Here is an 18,009-nt window from a genome sequence, read left to right on the forward strand (position 1 = left end):
CACTCATCTGATAAGCTACAGTTTCCTTCTTTCAGTATTTAACCAAGAAAATGACATAAAAGTGTGATAAAAATTCTCAGTATTAATGGACAGCAAATAGGAGTGCAGCTCAGATTTTTTTCACTACCTCATGTACTCCGCCATCCTTATTTAAGAAAAATATTTTCCCGTTACATTTCTCTTCTCTCTGCCATCCTGTTCAATCCTTACCTCCACTTTTGCTCTGCTTCCACAAGTTAAGTCGTGAGTACTTAATCAAGATAACTTCTCGACTTATTTCTGACTGTGAATATGCTTGCTTTATTAACATCAGATAAACTTATGGGACATATGTGTTCCACTGTTGTCTGGGAAGATCAGCATTAAATAAGCATCTTCTTCTGAGTTGTATTCATCTCTTACATGCTTACCTGAAAAGGGAGAGTAGATTCTCCAGCCTTTGCAATGAGATTGATTTTTGCTTGTCGCCATTGAGATTCAGAGATTCCGATTAGATCACTGTGCTTCTGCAAATCCCCATTCAGAGATGTTCTTGTAAAAAGCGAGAGACGTGAATGCTGAGACAAACGATACCAAAACTGCACCTGGTGAAAAGTGTGTTTGAGTGATATAAATATTCCATTTACTTATGCCCAGTAGATCTTCTATAATTAAAAATACCCAAAATTACTTTGGTGTTCAATATCATCTTCTTAATTCTCCTCCAAATATGTAGACCCAGAAAATGCTAAGTACATCTTCTGCCAGCCTTTGTGGCCCCTCCTTAAGAAAAGGCTCAAGGCAGTTACATTAACTGGTATTTTAAACACATGCTATAGAGCTGTCTCAAGACATGGGACACCAGCATCCTGCTCAGGCAAGTATGAGGACAAATATTTGTCTACATCATTAGGGAACACTTTTAGGACCCTTTTCTCTTGCTTTCTTACTTCTTACGAATATAGGAAGACACACGTTCTATATCTGACTCAAATTACAAAATCACATACTGCTATTCATTCTCTTTGATGTCTTCAAAATTTCCTCAAGTAAAAGAAGACTGCAAGGAATACTTTTTCATGAATTCCTTCTTTGTTGTGACCTTAGCAAAAACCTTGGGAGATCACACAGTACTGTTTATCAATAATTTGATCTAACTAGAAAATGTTCTTTTTGAGGTTAGGGAGCCCAGATTTGATCATTTTGTTTCCTACTCACCATGAATGGTGGCACAATGTAAAGGACTGACAGGTTAATGAGGTGGTGGAGTAACAGCGAGGATTATTTTAGGTGCTGACTGCTGCAGCTAGAACATGGAATTCAGCACTATCACCAACCAGTATTTACTGACCATCTACTAAGCACTGCACACAGGCAAGTTGAAAAGTAATTGCCTCAGTGGTTGGATGATATAATACAAAATATATCAAGAAAAAAACCCCACAAAACCAGGTGCAGACACAGCAGCAATTTTTTCTTCCTCTCATTATGCCATGGAGTTCTAATGCTTCATGTTTCAAAGACAGAGCATTGTTCAGAGATGAGGCTCCTGAGAAATGAAATCCTTCTCTTTTGACTCAAAGTGACTCCTTTTCAGTTTCACTACATTTTAAATTCCTGCTTTTTTTTTTCCTTTCCCTTCATCACTGGACTTTTACCTTGCTGCATGTACAGGCATGATTACACGCATTATTTATTTATTTATTATCCCATTTATGTCATTGTGGGTACCAATTTCAGTGGAGATGAAAGTTGAAAAAAAATGTGTAATGTCTTCTAAAAAACTGTTTGAAACATCAAGCATTCTCTGTTTCAAAGTGGTACACATTTTTTTTCAGTGTCTACTGAATTGCCATCGCTTGGTCAAAGCATCCTTTCTGATCATCCATTTCATATCAGATTTTACCACCAAGCTCACCTACACTCAGGTCTTGAGGCAAACCAAGAAACGTAAAGTCAAATGGAACTGTTTAATTAAATTCTGTGGAAAGGGAGGCTACAGGGTCCCCTACCACAATTAAATTTTAGATCCCTGCTATAGTTTCAGCATGTTCCAACTTTGTAAATATTCAAAACAGAGCTTTAAACCTAGTTGAAGAGTTGTGCGTGCCGCACCAGAATTTCAAGCTGTCAAATTGTCACTCAGTACATTACCCGTGCGAGGTTAATAGTGCATTAAGAGTAAATGCCAATGGGATCCATATTCAGTTGGATAAGAGCTTAGAACTTCACATTTAATTTACTTTTTAAAAGTGAATTGGCTTTATAGAGATTTGAGGAGAATTGTTTAGTTTGGTATAGACCAAGAAACCTCCCAGAGTCTTTCCAAATTTAATACTGGTCAGGGTGAAAATACTGTACAAAAGTTAATACAGCTATGACTTTAGACAGGCACGTAGTCAACATATGTGGTTCCCACTGTAATACATGTTCAGTTCAGTTCAACTGCTCAGTCGTGTCCGACTCTTTGCAACCCCATGAATGGCAGCACACCAGGCCTTCCTGCCCATCACCAACTCCCATACATTGGAGAAGGAAATGGCAACCCACTCCAGTGTTCTTGCCTGGAGAATCCCAGGGGTGGTGGAGCCTGGTGGGCTGCCGTCTATGGGGTCACACAGAGTCGGACACGACTGAAGTGACTTAGCAGCAGTAGCAGCAGTGTGACATTATGTCATGAACTCAAAATCACAATGCACGTTGTTAATTCCTCATAGAATCAACTAGGGCAATTTGTATTTAGTAGGTATTCAGTTAATAGGTACTAAAGAAAAGAAGGAAGTTTGAGTGGGACTATCAGCATTAGTGTTAAAGTAAATGTTTATAGGACTTTCTTGGTGGTACAGTGGATAAGAATCCCCCTGCCAATGCAGAGGACACAGGTTCGATTCCTAGTCCAGGAAGATTCCACATGCCATAGAGCAATTAAGTCCATACACCACGAGGACTAAAGCCCGTGTGCCTGGAGTCTGTACTCCACAAGAGAAGCCACCGCAATGAGAAGCCTGCTCACTGCCACCAAGAGTAGCCTCTACTCGCCACGAGAGAAAGCTCCCGCAAAGCAACCAAGACCCAGCACAGCCAAAAATAAATAAATGTCTAAAGACCTTCAGAGAGAGTGATAAAGAGAGAACCCCCACCCCCCGCTATGTATCATAAAATGTACAAGGAATCAGGCATCCTTAGGGACCTCAAAGTTTTATGGGAGAGAACGAAAAGGAACAATTAAGCATATAATGACAAGCATATGAAAACAGTGTGGCTATTTAAATGTAAATGAATTCAACAAAATGACAAATTCACTCTCTCTGTTATCATCACATTTTAAATGCTCAATAGCTATTTGTAGCTAGTGACTTCCATAGTGGATGCAGAAGACAATTTCATCACAGAAAATTCTATTAAAAAGAACTATCAAGCATGTATATTAAAATCATGTTGTTGTTCTTATTGTTTAGTCACTAAGTCATGTCTGAATCTTTGTGGCCCCATTGACTGCAGCCCACCGGGCTCCTCTCTCCATGGGATTTCCAAGGCAAGAATACTAGAGTGGGTTGCCATTTCCTTCTCCAAGGGATCTTCCTAACCCAAGGTTTAAACCCACATCTCCTGCACTGGCAGGTGGATTCTTTACCATTGAGTTACCAGGGAAGCCCATATTACAATGATACCAACCATTTAAAATGTATTCATTAATTATCATTTAAAGGAAACTACTATCTTGATTTTTGTCTGATTCACTAAAAAGCAGGGATATAGGGACTTCCCTGGTGGTTCAGTGGTTAAGACTCTGTGCTCCCAATGGAAGGGGCAAGAGTTCAATCTCTGGTCAGCGAACTATGACCTGGTGTGCCCCCCTACCAAAAAAAAAAAAAAAAAAGCAATTATATAAAATGTTAATATTAAAGGCTTGCTTTTATTTCTTCTGGGTTTTCAGTAAGTTGTATATCCACAGCTTGGATTGTATGTACAGGGTGACTATGCAAGACACTGAATCAATTTATTCAAGAGAATTTTATGTGGTTTAAAAAGCTTCCAACAAAGCAATTCCTTTAATTGCAAATTGGAGAGAAAAGAAATGAAGCTCAAATTAATTTACTGTTTTTAATTGTATTCTCTGATTTTATATTATTTGTATATATTTTTTAAAATACTGAATCATTCATTCTACTATAAAAAGAAAGGACATCTTATTGAGTGACTTATACTATTAGTTACTGAGTGAAGGCTGAATAACTAATCTTGCTATTCTGTTTCTACAGGGTCCTGTGATATTCCCAGAGGAAAGGCCAATCTCTACAAAACAATATGATTAGGAACAACTAGGAATTACTTATTAGGAGAAGGCAATGGCACCCCACTCCAGTACTCTTGCCTGGAAAGTCCCACGGACGGAGGAGCCTGGTAGGCTACAGTCCGTAGGGTCACTGAGGGTCTGACACGACTGAGCGACTTCACTTTCACTTTTCACTTTCATGCATTGGAGAAGGAAATGGCAACCCACTCCAGTGTTCTTGCCTGGAGAATCCCAGGGACGGAGGAGCCTGGTGGGCTGCCGTCTATGGGGTCGCACCGAGTCGGACACGACTGAAGCGACTTAGCAGCAGCAACAGATATAACAGGACATTATTTAGAAGCTCAAAATAATGTCTTCCTTATTTCTGTTTGCTATTTCATTTGATTTGGGTTTGTCTCCAATCGGAACTCTACTCTTCAGATTTTCTGCTTTTTTCCTCAACTTTCTTATGCTCTTGACTCCTTTTGCTTCCCTATGAGGGAGCTTATTGGTCAGATCTTCATGTCTTTTCTCATTTTCTCCAAATGTGCAGTTATCTCTGTTTTCTCGGCCACAAACATCGCCCCCTGTCTGGTGTTTCCAACACCTGTTGTAGCTTCATGCAAAAAAATAAAACATGCATACACCAAAAAAAGAGAAAGAAACAAGATATCTGTAACTCCTCAAAACTCAGCTGGGAATAAGTCCATGTATTAGAGGGGGAGCATTCATCTCTCTCTCTCATACATCCCCCTTTAACATTACCAGAATACTGGAGTACAAGAAATCTGGAGTGGGTTGCCATGCCCTTCTCCAGGGGATCTTCCTGACCCAAGGGATTGAACCCAGGTCTATTATATTGCAGGCAAAGCATAGAGACCTGGGTTCAATCCCTGGGTTGGGAAGATCCCCTGGAGAAGGACATAGCAACCCACTTCAGTATTCTTGCCTGGAGAATCTCACGGACAGAGGAGCCTGGTGGGCTACTGTCCATAGAGTCACAAAGAGTCAGACGTGACTAAGTGGCTAACACTACTACTATTCTAGTGATTCTTATGCCTCCTAGTCATAATGATGCTTTTGACCGACTTTTTTATCTGAATGAGCTTAAGTGGAAGTTTGAAGTCTTCAATAAAATATAATCTTTTCTCATCTAAATGATTAATCTGGGTTTTAACCATGTCCAATAAGAAAGAATAGCTGCTCAACCTTTCCCCAAAATCCATTGTTTCCTCTAGAATATCTAACATGTATGCATGCATGCAAAGTCGCTTCAGCTGTGTCCAATTCTGTGTGCCCCACAGGGCTGCAGACTGCCAGGCTCCTCTGTCCATGGGACTCTCCAGGCAAGAATACATCGCAACCCACTCTAGTTCGACCCAGGGAACAAACCCCAGTCTTCTACATCTAACCTGCACTGGCAGGCGGGTTCTTTACCACCAGCACCACTGGGGAAGCCCAGGATCTCTAACATGATCTAATCCTATCCTTGGAGTAAAGAAAACAGAACAAATCATGATTGCACCATTTCAAGTCCCACCACGAATTTCCTAAATTTCTCTCTGATAAGACTTCATCACTCTAGTAGGGGAACATGATAAAACATGGCCTCTTAAAACTCATTGAGAGAGTTGCTACAAGTGGGTTATCACTGTTACATTTTATATTGTTAAATGTTTTATATATATATGTTATATATCTTATATATGTTTAATGTATGTGTTGTTACATTATACATTACATATGATTACAGATAATATTGCATATTGGGCTTCCCTGGTGGCTCAGATGGTAAAGAATCTGTCTGGAATGCAGGAGACCTGGGCTTGATCCCTGGTCAGGAAGATCCTCTGGAGAAGGTAATGGCTACCCACTCTGGTATTACATATATTATATTTTTATCATGCTGTGAAGCACTTAACACTGAACTGCTATTAGTATCCTTCACTAAATTCTATATTTTGGCAAATATTTTCTATATTATGACGAATGTGTTTCTATTGTCCCTTTATTATCCACATGGAGTATGGAAGTAACAGGTGTGCACTGAGTCAGAGAAAGAACATTTACACTTGTATGTGTGCACTCAGGAGTCTCAGAAGAACTATTTTTCTTTTGTTTTTTAATTCCTTGAACCTGAGCCAAATGACAACTCACATGTCTCTCTCTGCACTAGCTGAGTTTGAATACTTCGATTCAAACATGTAGCCTGGCCCTCAAACTTTATTTTTGGAACCATTCTATCTTTTGTTTCATCAATCTTTTTCCTGATATACCCATTCACTTTTTTTTTTAATTTTTAAGAATATTTAAATTAAAGACTATTAGAATAGCAAGTATGTGTTGGGGAATTTAGAACAAACAAAAGACAAACAGATAAACTGTTAATAGCATTGAAAGCAAAAGCTTCGTGTTATCAATCCTGCTGTATTTAATTGTGAAGTGAGATATTTGGTCTTTCAAACAGTAACTCAAATATGAGAGCTCAGAAAATATTAATATTCTCACAAACCTCTTTCATATTCTATATTTCCTGATTTATTAAAAACAGTAACAGTATTTCAACAGCAGTAAGAAATACTAGCTTCTGGCTTCCACATGTCCTGTGTGTCCTATCTTCTGACTATTCTAAGGAAAAATGCCAAATTTCCACCAGTGACTAAAGGAGCTTTTGAAGCTTTTAATAAAAGCCCACACCGTGAGTACTGCATAGTTACAGGACCAATTCTGTATGTCGATGGCATGTGTAGTCTATACATAAAGTACAAGGTAATTCATGCAAAATAACCCTAAAAGTCTGTTAGAAAAAGTTTCAAAAGAAAGCTTCATATTCCTTTAAAGTCCTTTCAAAAACATATTCTTAGCTGTATTAGCCTGATATGATTATGTAGAAGAAAAATCATATAATTTCATAAAATGAAAGCTTTAATCATATCAAAGTTCCCCACTTTGGTTATCTCACTGCCCTTCTTTATTATTTTATTACAAAGAACATCTGCTATTCCATGAATACAGCTATGATCAATAGGTTCCAATTAGGAAGATCAGCTGCATTTTCTGGTTATTGAAGAAGATAAGAATTTGTTCTGTTAGCTTATTTTGTAACTTTCATGAAAGAAAGAAACACACATTACCACAGACTTCTAAAAAAGTAATAGTATATTCTTAGAATACTCCTATGGGAGAGAACCTTGGCTATGCACATCTCAGACTATGAATAACCTATAACAATTGAATAATAATTCTAAGCTGGAAAGTACTATGAAGTAACCCAAATATCCACCCTTCTAACTCAAATATTCCTAACATTCAAGCAGATGCAGTTAAAAGGGAACAAAAACTTCCTCTGGCAGTCTTCCTCTGTAACCTCTTATTTTTCCACAAATCAAGGCAAGCCCCTAAATTAGTGTCTGAGAACAAAGGTGGAGGACTTTGTTCTGAGAGACAAACAACAAATCATCTACATTGCTCATTGCTTTTACTGAGGCTCCACCCCAATAGCTCCCATAGGTAAGCTCCAAATTTAAGCCACAATAAAGAAAAATGTCCTCAAGTGGAAACAATCATAAATTGTGGGTCAATCCCAATGACCACAAATTAATGGCTACCCACACAAACAGGAAATGCAAATCATCTTGAAAAAGAAGAGAGCTGTATGATTTCTTAATGAGTCTCAGAATTTCTAATAAGTTCTTAATGTTAGTTTTCATACTTGTGTAAGAGAGGCAGAATTAATACATTCCATTCCTTTTTATCCAGTCTTTAATGAATTTAACAACAGCAGTTGCATTACTTTGGTATGTGATCTTGAATTAAAGTTCAGTAAGTCTGTAAAGTGCTTTTAAAGAGCAAGTAAATGTTTCACAAGTTCTCCAAAAAAATCTATATCTATCACATCAGATTTAATTAAAATAAACCAAAGGTGAGAGAGTCTAGAGTCCAAGTGGGTGAGATGGAGGTGGAGTTCAGGCCATTGTTTTAATCCAAATTCTCACAAAGATATGGACAACAAAAAAACAAAGGAAAAAAATAAAAAAGAGTAGGACAATCTATTAAGAGTTGCAGGCACTCTCAGTCAGGCTTATATCAAGCTGAAAGTATAATTAAATTTACACCTCTGAATGATCTGTAATTTATCACCAGGAATGCCTGAATTAATTCTGTAACCCTGCATTTCCAGGCAATGAATTTAGTGTGTGGGACTACTGATCCCTTCATTATTTTCTGATAAGTAAAGGGAGAAAAAGAAAGCTGAAATCTACAGGCTCAGAGACATGTTAGAACTCTCAAAAGGATAGAAACTTCTAATGGAAACATTAGTGTTATGGAAAAATGGAAGGATTATGTTTATTGAACACCTACTATGGCCCAAATACTTTCCCAGATCCTTTATTTAATCACATTTGAATTCTCACAGCCATGTGAAGAAGGTGTACTATCACTACGCTTCCAGTGTGGACACTGAGTCTCAAAGCATATCATCTGTGGCAGAAGTGAAATTAGAACCAGGTTCATCTGACTCCAAAGTTCCCTTGCCTTCTTCTCTGTTATGCTGTGGGAATGAACTGAGTGTTTTACCCATTGGTCTGTGTTTAGTGGCACCAGAAGGACTAACTGAAAAAATAAAATTCGGAAAATATATTTATTTTTCCTGCACATATTTGTCTTCATTTATTCACCCTTTCATCTTGTTTTCAACAGAATTTGTTAAACTGCTTTTATTTTCCTCAATTATTAGCAACATTTCTGGCCAAAATAACAAGCAGTTGGGACAATGTGTATCCACAGCTTTAAATTATTGAAAGAACTACATGGAAAGAACATAAAATGATAGAAATATTTTTGAATAGGCCCCCCAAACAAAGGGTGCAAGTTATACGCTGTAAATGTCTTTTGGAATGACATGACATTTCCTGTTGAAATAGCTCACACAAATCTCTCAATACATCATGAAAATAGTAGTAAAACATAGGAGGCATTTACTAGCTGGAGTAACCCAAGCCTAACAGTTTATAACCACAGACTAGCCAATGAAAATTCCAGTAATTGGTTACCTGACATGGGGTAGAGACAGTGACTGATTTTGTAAGAACAGGACTTCCAAGCTTGGCCACTGCAGGTGGTTGATGTGCCCCAAAATAAATAAATGATCCTGCAAAAACAAACATAAAGTCATGTGGATAAAAGTTCTTCTCTTGTACATTTGGCGGTTCTTTGCTCTAATAGCTCAACCGTGCACACATTCAACTGTCAATCAGATAAAGAAAATTATATTTTTACTTCTTTACCATTAAGTTCCAGAGATAACCATGAATTGCTTTCATATGGATAACACTAAATATTTGAAATAAAATCTCATTGATGAAAAATAAGCTCTTGATCTAAATTCTCTCAATGAACATGTTTTATTGGCTTAACTCAAGTCACGGTTTGAAATTAAATTAAATGAAGCTTCTAAATTTACAATTAGATATTCAGCACGCCCTTAGAAAATTCCTAGGAGATCTTTACTTGTAAATTTCTTCTGGATGTACTGAAAGATGAGAGCCTATAGAATGAGCTTGGTTTCTCCTGGGGCTTACATGTTTGTCATTGTTGTCTGTGCTGGTGGGAATGAGAGCTTAATTAAAGATGTAATCTGAGTGTTAACAAAATAACTGCTTTTAGATTTTAACTACAATGGAAGTGCTAATGGCAAATGTACAGGGGGGATAACATCTCTCAGCAACTCGAAAGATCACACATTCAGAAGAGTGGTCAGGGTAGCTTCCCTGAATAATGAAAATTTACAACGTAGTCTATGCTGCACAATGTCAAGGTCTGATCCTGCCCTTTGATAATCACAAAATAGTAAAGACAACTATTTTGATGAAATAAAACACATTCAGAAGGGAATTTTCTTAGCCAGATCAACGCTGATTGCACAGAATGAAAAGGATTTCATAATTAAATGTGTTACAGGTACCACCACATGTTTAACCAAACTACCATGGCTGCAAGTCAGCAGTGCAGTCTCTGAGTGAGAAAAACAGAACCCAGTTTCTATGGGCTTTAAATCCAAATACATGTATACCTGTGGCGGATTCATTTTGATATTTGGCAAAACTAATACAATTATGTAAAATTTAAAAATAAAATAAAATTGAAAAAAAAAAATCCAAACCCAATTGGGAAGGATAATGCCCACTGTCTCCAACTCCAGACTAAGAGTAATAGAGTATATGAGTTCATTAAATTCTCTATTTCACCTATAGAAGAGTAGGAAAAGATGACTTTGAAAAATTATTCCAGCTTAAAAATCTTCAGGTTCAAGTAAAAATCAACTGAATATTGCCAAAAGACTAATAAAAATTTTAAACTTTAACAATATTCAAAGATCTTACTCCTCTGGTCATTTAAAACAATATGGACAATTTCAAACAAGCAGTTAATGAAGGATGAAACACATAAACACTAAAACTCCAAAATCTAAAAGAAGCAAAAGGTTTGAATAAGTTGATTATCCCACAAAATTAACTGGAAAAGTGATAGGAAAACAATCTACCAGGGTGTATGGCCCACCGTTTATTTTATTTAATTTTTAAAGAATAAATATTTGCACATTACTTTCATATATCACAGGTTTTAGGAAAATATGAACAGTTCCTTGACTCATTTTATGATGCCAGATATCTCTAATGTTAAGAATGATGAAAAGAGAATTAAACTATAGATCAATATCACTCATGATCATAGATACAAAACTCTAATTAAAATGTCTCAATTGCATGTGCAATTCTTAAAAAAAATGCTGTGCCCCGACCAATGAACTTTCCAAGAATAGAAGTTTGGTTTAACAGTCTTATCAACATAGTCAATAAGATCAAATTAAAGAGTAAAATAATAGAGTCATATAGAGTGAAAGTGAAAGTGAAGTCGCTCAGTCGTGTACGACTCTGCAACCCATGGACTGTAGTTGGCCAGACTCCTCCATCCATGGGATTTTCCAGGCAAGAATACTGGACTGGGTTGCCATTTCCCTCTCCAGGGGATCTTCCTGACTCAGGGATCAAACCCGGGTCTCCTGCACTGCAGGCGGAGTCTTTACCATCTGAGCCACCAGGGAATCCCTTATAAACAAATATTGAAAAGACTCTGAAAAATAGTCATTCATTCCCAATAACCTCAATAAAATGTTAAAAAGAAACAATAAAGATTAATGATCTACCTCAAAATAAATAATGTCTTCAATGGCCAACAATAAAATTATTTTAATTATAATGAGAAACTACCTAGAAAATTCTGTCACCATTACTAATTAGAGGAAATATTAGTAAGATAATATTACTTATCTTAGACTAATATTATCTCATAGGTCTAGCAAATGTGCAAGTCAAGAAAATAAAATTTCTAGTAAATGCAACAGAAAAGTAGAGATAGCGTTCCATGTGTATTGCCAATAATGTAATTGTAAAATCAGAAACCCCAACAAATTCTCTTTTAATAAAGACAGGTATCAATAAGAGAATTTAGCAAGGTAAATTCAGAGAAATACTTCTAAGTTTTTTAATTTATTTTAGCAATAAGACCCTGAATATAGAATGATAAGAAATATTCTACTCAGAGTTAACAATGATAATACAAGATATGTAGGAATAAATTTAACAAGAAAAGGACAGGACTTGTATGAAGAACATCATAAAACTCCATGAAAAACTATAAGACTTCTGATTAAGTGAAAAGAGATAACATGTTTTAGACGAAAAGATAATATTATGAAAATATTACATTAGTGAAAACTGATGTGGAAGCTAAATGCCATCTAGAGAACATTTTAACCAAATGCTTGAAAAACAGAGAGTATTGACCAAAAATTTATATATGCAGGTAGACCCTAAAGAGAATGAACTCTGACCCCAGGCCCATATACTTCCAGAAAGATATCTCTGGATTTATTTTCTTACAAGCCTGCACCACAGAATGCTCTGAATTAAGAGACCTATGAAATTACAGCATACCAAAGAGACTGTTCCTGTTCATCTTAACTATTCATCGTAAAACTGTTCTTGTAAAACTCCTGTAACCCCAGAGGGGCTAGCTGACCAGTACAGTATAAAAATAAAGAATGGAGGGGTCAGTCTCCCCAGGCTACACTGTCCAGGCCAGCTTCAACCTCACCTTTTGCAAAGGATGCACCCCTTGTAATGCAATATGGCCCAGAAAGGATTCCTTAGACACTGTGAGAACATTAGAAAATAGACCTTATAATGAATTTAGGTAAAAATATCACAAATATACCATTATGCAGGAAGAAATCATAAATAAAACCAGTCAAAAGAAGTTTGCATCAGGAATACAGGGTGGTTTAATATTTGAAAAAATCATTATTTTATTATAAACAAAAAAAGATAATATCACAATGATGATTATCACAATATGTTCTGAAAAGCATAAACCCAGTTTTAACAGATTAATAATTAAATATAAATATTTATATTTAATATTTATATTTTGGATGTTTATTATTTATATTAAAAATATCTTTGAAGACAAAATAATTATTTTGAATATTTTTAATTCAAAATAAATATTTTGAATATTTATTAATTATATTTATATTAAAAATATCTTTGGAGACAAAATAATTATTAATTATTTTAATTATTTATTAAATGAATACCAAAGAGACAGGAACAGTCACTTTGGTATGCTATAATTCCATAGGTCTCTTAACTCAGAGCATTCTGTGGTGCAGGCTTGTAAGAAAATAAATCCAGAGATATCTTTCTGGAAGACCCCAGGCCCACACACACACACACACACACACAAACTTTAACACTACAAATAGAAACATCTTTATCCGATACAAAACAATCTTTTAGTAACTATAGTATTCAAGGCTGAATTACTGACAGTTTTTCCCCTCAACAGGAATAAGACAAGTACAGAAGCTATCGCCAGCTCTAGCCAACATTTTTCCAGAGGTCCTTGTCAGAGCAATAAAACTGAAAATAAAGAGTTTAAGATTTAGAAAGAAGGAAATAAAATTGTCAATCTTTGAAGACAAAATAATTATGAGCCCATAATTTATAAATGCTTAACTATAATTTTAAAATAAGCAAGGTCATTGAATACAAGGTCAATATTTTAAAATATAACTATATTTATATATACAGGAACAACTCCAAAAATTAAGTTTTTAAAATGTGACATTTACAATAGCTGCAAACATTTTTAAAAACCTAAGGAAATATTAGCAAAATCTTTTTAAAATCTATACACTGAAGCTTCAAATACAGAGAAATTAAAGATCTAAATACATGGAAAAAATTAGAAACATTTGAAAAAGATCATCTTTCCATGAAATACAAATCAAGGTTATATATTTCCATTTATATAAAGCTTAGTGAAGTCGCTCAGTTGTATCCGACTCTTTGCTACCCCGTGGACTGTAGCCCACCAGGCTCCTCTGTCCATGGGATTTTCCAGGCAAGAATACTGGAGTGGGTAGCCATTTCCTTCTCCAGGGGATCTTCCCAACCCAGGGATCGAACCCAGGTCTCCCTCATTGCAGGCAGATGCTTTAACCTCTGAGCCACCAGGAAAGTGGTGAAATGAGAAATCATTTTTTACACATAAATTTTTTTTTTTAATTAAGAGAATAGCTTGTCTATTGATGGTAGACAAATAGAAAACAGTACTCCTTTTGCTGCTGGAATTTTAAGTATTAAAATTTTGAGAGAAAGTACATTTCTGTAAAAAAATAGGAGTATCACTGTTAGTTATTTACTGCATAGAATTAAAGATCCCCATATAAGAAAATGCATACCAGTATAGATTTTGCAGCATGGTCATAATATTGTTATCCAATAAGAGGATGGCTAGATATATTACAGCATACCCAGACCAAAGAAATTAAGCAAATTAACAAAAGGAATTAGGCTTTTTTCTGTTTTAAGGTAAGGTTGAATATCAGGCATCAGATTTAGCCTTCTATCTTACACTAGCAAAGAAATCAAAACAATATATATTATATAATGGTTTTCAAATGTAGGACAATGGGAATATAGAATCACAATGATCTCTGAGAGAGGAAACAAACGAACAAAGCTACACAATTTTCCCAGCTTGCTACCTAAACCCAGTTCCCAACTGCCAATCAGGGAGGCGGAAGCCAGCAGTGTGGTGGTCTTCTCAAGATGAAAAGACTGCAGTTTGGGGAAACACAAGTGGCCAAAGTTCATGAAGCAGAGTTCGAAGAAAAGGAGAGCTGCAAAGAGAGCGAACTCCGGAGATCTCCAGAGAGTTCCCTCCAAATCTCCACCTGAGTACTGACCAGGGCGTGGGCATAAGGTAATCACCTGAGGCTGGAGGAAAACCTTCTAAAAGGAGCAACTGGAACACTGCCCCAAGGTCATAAAGGGCCAGAAACAGTAGGGTCTTTTTACCAACCAGAGTGGAAACATTAATTATACATAGGAATTAGACAGAGTGCTCAACTCTAATGAAAATTTATGTCCAGACAATCCCGTAGGCAAATTATATGCTCATAATCACCAAAATGTAGGAAGAACTCAAATATCTTTCCACTGGTATACACCCAGGTCTAATACATGGTATGTACTCAACTGGTTTAAGAAAACATTATATAAACTTTGAGGAAATGTACTAGTAATAAATATAGTTTCAATAATTAATAGTCTCCTTCCTATTTTAAACTGTAAATTTAATCCAATCTGCTACAGAATCTGAAGGGAAAAATAAGACCCACTGGCACAAGAGCAGAAATTAAGATCTTAATCTACTCTTAAATAATAAGCTGAGTTTATAGACAACAGATGGGATGAATAGCCAGTCTCCCTCTCTGCCCCCTAACATCCTTCCCCACTAACCCCAACTTCCAATGGCTAAAAACACAATCAACACTATTAGTTTTGGTGTACTTCTTTGGAAATCTCAAAGAAGAAAGAGATATAATATCTAGTGGAGGTTATGCAAGCTTAAAGAGGATCTATGGCACAGTTGTGTTATTATAAAGTTATATGAAACTAATGTACCTTTGCAATTCATCAAACAAAACTAAAACAGAACAAAACCCTTCTATTTTCCCTGGAGTTTTACAACCCTTCAATGGAATGCTATATATAGTTATGGTTGCTCTATTTTAAGGGGATATGTAAAAACTGTACTGCTGGTTAAAATAAAAGGATATACGGGGAAGAAGTAAAACTGTTACAAAGAAGCTCTAAGAGTGATTAAGTTGTATTAGAGTATTTGCAATTTATTTTCGAGCTAGTGCTAAATCTCTGTTCTCTTTTCCTAGAAAAAGGATTAAACTATTCTGTTTTGCAAAACTTGGATTGCTCCAAAAAGAAGGCAAGCCTACTGTACATGATTCATGACAAGAGAAAATTATCAGAAGACTTTTCCCCTCTTCATGCCTTCAATCCCACCTTTTAAAAGGTGTAACAAAACGTTTTGTTATTAAATTAATGCTCCTTTCAGAAAACTCAACCACAAATTATGAAGTTGATTAGAAGAAATGAAAGCAAGACAAACCAGAGTTCCACTTATACAGTCTACAGTGGGAAGTGAAAATGCACAGAATCATCATTCCACAACAGGGGGAAAAAAAATTTTTTTTTTTAAGAAAAGAGGAAAATATCCTACCATGATTTGTGTTTGTTGGGTGCTCAGCATCAGGAAGATGGTGGTCTGCACTGGGCAACTCTTTCATGAATTCCCAGTGTGAATCTTCTGTGAGAAATGGCTCCCAGCCGCAGAAACCAGACTCAAAGTCACACCTGAGGTGACTGGCTGTTATGGACAAAAAGGAAAACAAACGAGAATAAAGGGGGAGCAAGCAGGGAAACACTGACTCTAGCATAGCCCATCAACTTAGGTGGTCAGAACCATCAATGTCTTCTGATCATCAGAGTCGTTTTGCTTTTGCCAACCTCACAACGTTGTGCTGCATGAGGCAGCGTCCTTCTACACGCTTCTATCTACACCTGGCGCATTTCTTCCTGGTTGGCCATCTCTGTTGCATTTAATAACATAAGGTAAAACTCTGCAGCTTTTCAGAGTAACCAATTCAACTGCCAAGATGAAAAAGATTCACCTGCTGGGATGGTTAAAAGGATGGAATTTAAATTAATTCTGGACACCTGAAGAGCCTGAGGTCAGCACCTTAGAATTCAATCTATTATGTTAGTTTAACAGTTTCTCTAAAAAAAAGAAAAAAAATCCCCAGCCACTTTGGATTGCAGGTAAATTAGATATTTTTGAACTTTGCTTTTTTCCTTCCTCTTAATACACAACTGCAAAGTTGAAAAATACTTAAGTTCCTACATTTATCACAAGATAACGAGTTCTAGAGAAAGTCGGGATTTAGAGTAAGCTTCCTAAACACTATTCATAGCTTTGTCACCAAATTTGTGAGGAAAAAAAACAGCAAGTTTTAGTGGACTGGGTAGTACACTAGAAATTCTAACAACTTGATTTGTGCTTTCAAGAAATTATAAAGTTTCCTTATCCTAAAATAAGAATTATAGTATCAGCCTATATTAGACAGTAGTTTGGGGGATAAATCCATGTAATTAATTTAAAACATATTTGCAAGTATTCCTCTTTATGCAGAGGCATTTTCATAACAGAAAGAAGGATAAAATAGTTCTTGGTCTTGGTTAGAAAACACCTAAAGTTTTGACAGCTCCCCCAGATCACAATTCTATGATCTTTAATAAAATAGGAATAGATGTATTCCCACTGAGCTCCAAGTATGTGCCAAGTATTTTGCATATATTACCATCTGTTTTCACAAACACCCTACAAAGCAAGTATAATTATCTTTTGGAAACCTTAGTGCTAAGTAACTTGCCTATGATACATTTTAGTAAATGGAATATCCAGACTGAGTTGTCTGATACCAAAGGTTATACTTTGAAGCCTCCCTACACCAGGGACTTTGCCTCAAAATTTAAACGACTGCATCACTGCTTGCTCTTAACGGTTTTGTTCAATTTTTAAAAATGTGACCAATTTTACCAGTATATTGAATAAGCTCATTATATCTTAATAATCAAAGGATATTCAAATATCCATAAAAATGGACACCTGGGTCACGACCAGATATTTTATCACTAATATGTCAGCTCTTAGAACACTAAAGGATACTTTGCAAATAAGGCCACAAATTTTCTCTCCATGTAAATTAAATGTTTAGTTCTTAGAGCTATGCTTGTTTAGATAGTCATATAATGGATATGTAACAAAAGATTTTTCTCTACAAGCAAATATTATTTCCCCTTAAATGTATTCTCCAAAAATAAAAACAAGCAAATTAACTACCATATAATAATGGGAAAATGTTGCTCATAACCCAAATCAACATGTCAAGGAAAAGCTGTTCACCCACATAGTACATAACTGGAAATCTATTGCCTCTGGATGTTTTTCTTTTCTCAGCTCTGGTTACAGTGTTGCTGGAATACTGCTATTGATAGCCAGTTATTGCTCCAAGCAGAGCCTCTTCGGTTTTTTGACAGTGTCAAGAACTTATGACCTAACTGTGACTGTCTCCCCCTGCATCCAGAAGGTCTTCTGATCTAGTTCTTTGGTCTCCTGTGAACTTCACCACCTGCTAAGCCACCCCCCAGCTCTTCTCAGTCAGAAGAATATACAAATAGACAAAGTTTAAATACATACTTGACCTCCAAAATGTGTTAACAAGTTCCCAATTCTTGATTGTGAACTTGGTCAAGGAATCCGTCCTT

The 18,009-nt window shown here is 36.2% G+C and overlaps 1 protein-coding gene across 7 annotated transcripts in view; it reads right to left on the reverse strand.

Annotated features, from left to right (window-relative positions):
* The window catches only part of MALRD1 (MAM and LDL receptor class A domain containing 1), a 743,525-nt gene that overhangs the window by 475,875 nt on the left and 249,641 nt on the right, over positions 1–18,009 (reverse strand). For 6 of the 7 annotated variants that reach the window (XM_044928178.2, XM_044928176.2, XM_044928175.2 and 3 more), the window contains 3 exons: positions 15,905–16,051; positions 9,310–9,407; positions 411–584 (listed from right to left, as the gene is read on the reverse strand). In XM_044928178.2, coding sequence (XP_044784113.2) covers positions 411–584; positions 9,310–9,407; positions 15,905–16,051 — 419 coding nt within the window. The remainder of the gene's footprint in view (positions 1–410; positions 585–9,309; positions 9,408–15,904; positions 16,052–18,009) is intronic. The other variant, XM_044928177.2, reaches the window with a different exon arrangement.

The sequence above is a fragment of the Bubalus bubalis genome, chromosome 14 (assembly GCF_019923935.1).
Source record: "Bubalus bubalis isolate 160015118507 breed Murrah chromosome 14, NDDB_SH_1, whole genome shotgun sequence".
Classification (NCBI taxonomy): Eukaryota; Metazoa; Chordata; class Mammalia; order Artiodactyla; family Bovidae; genus Bubalus; species Bubalus bubalis.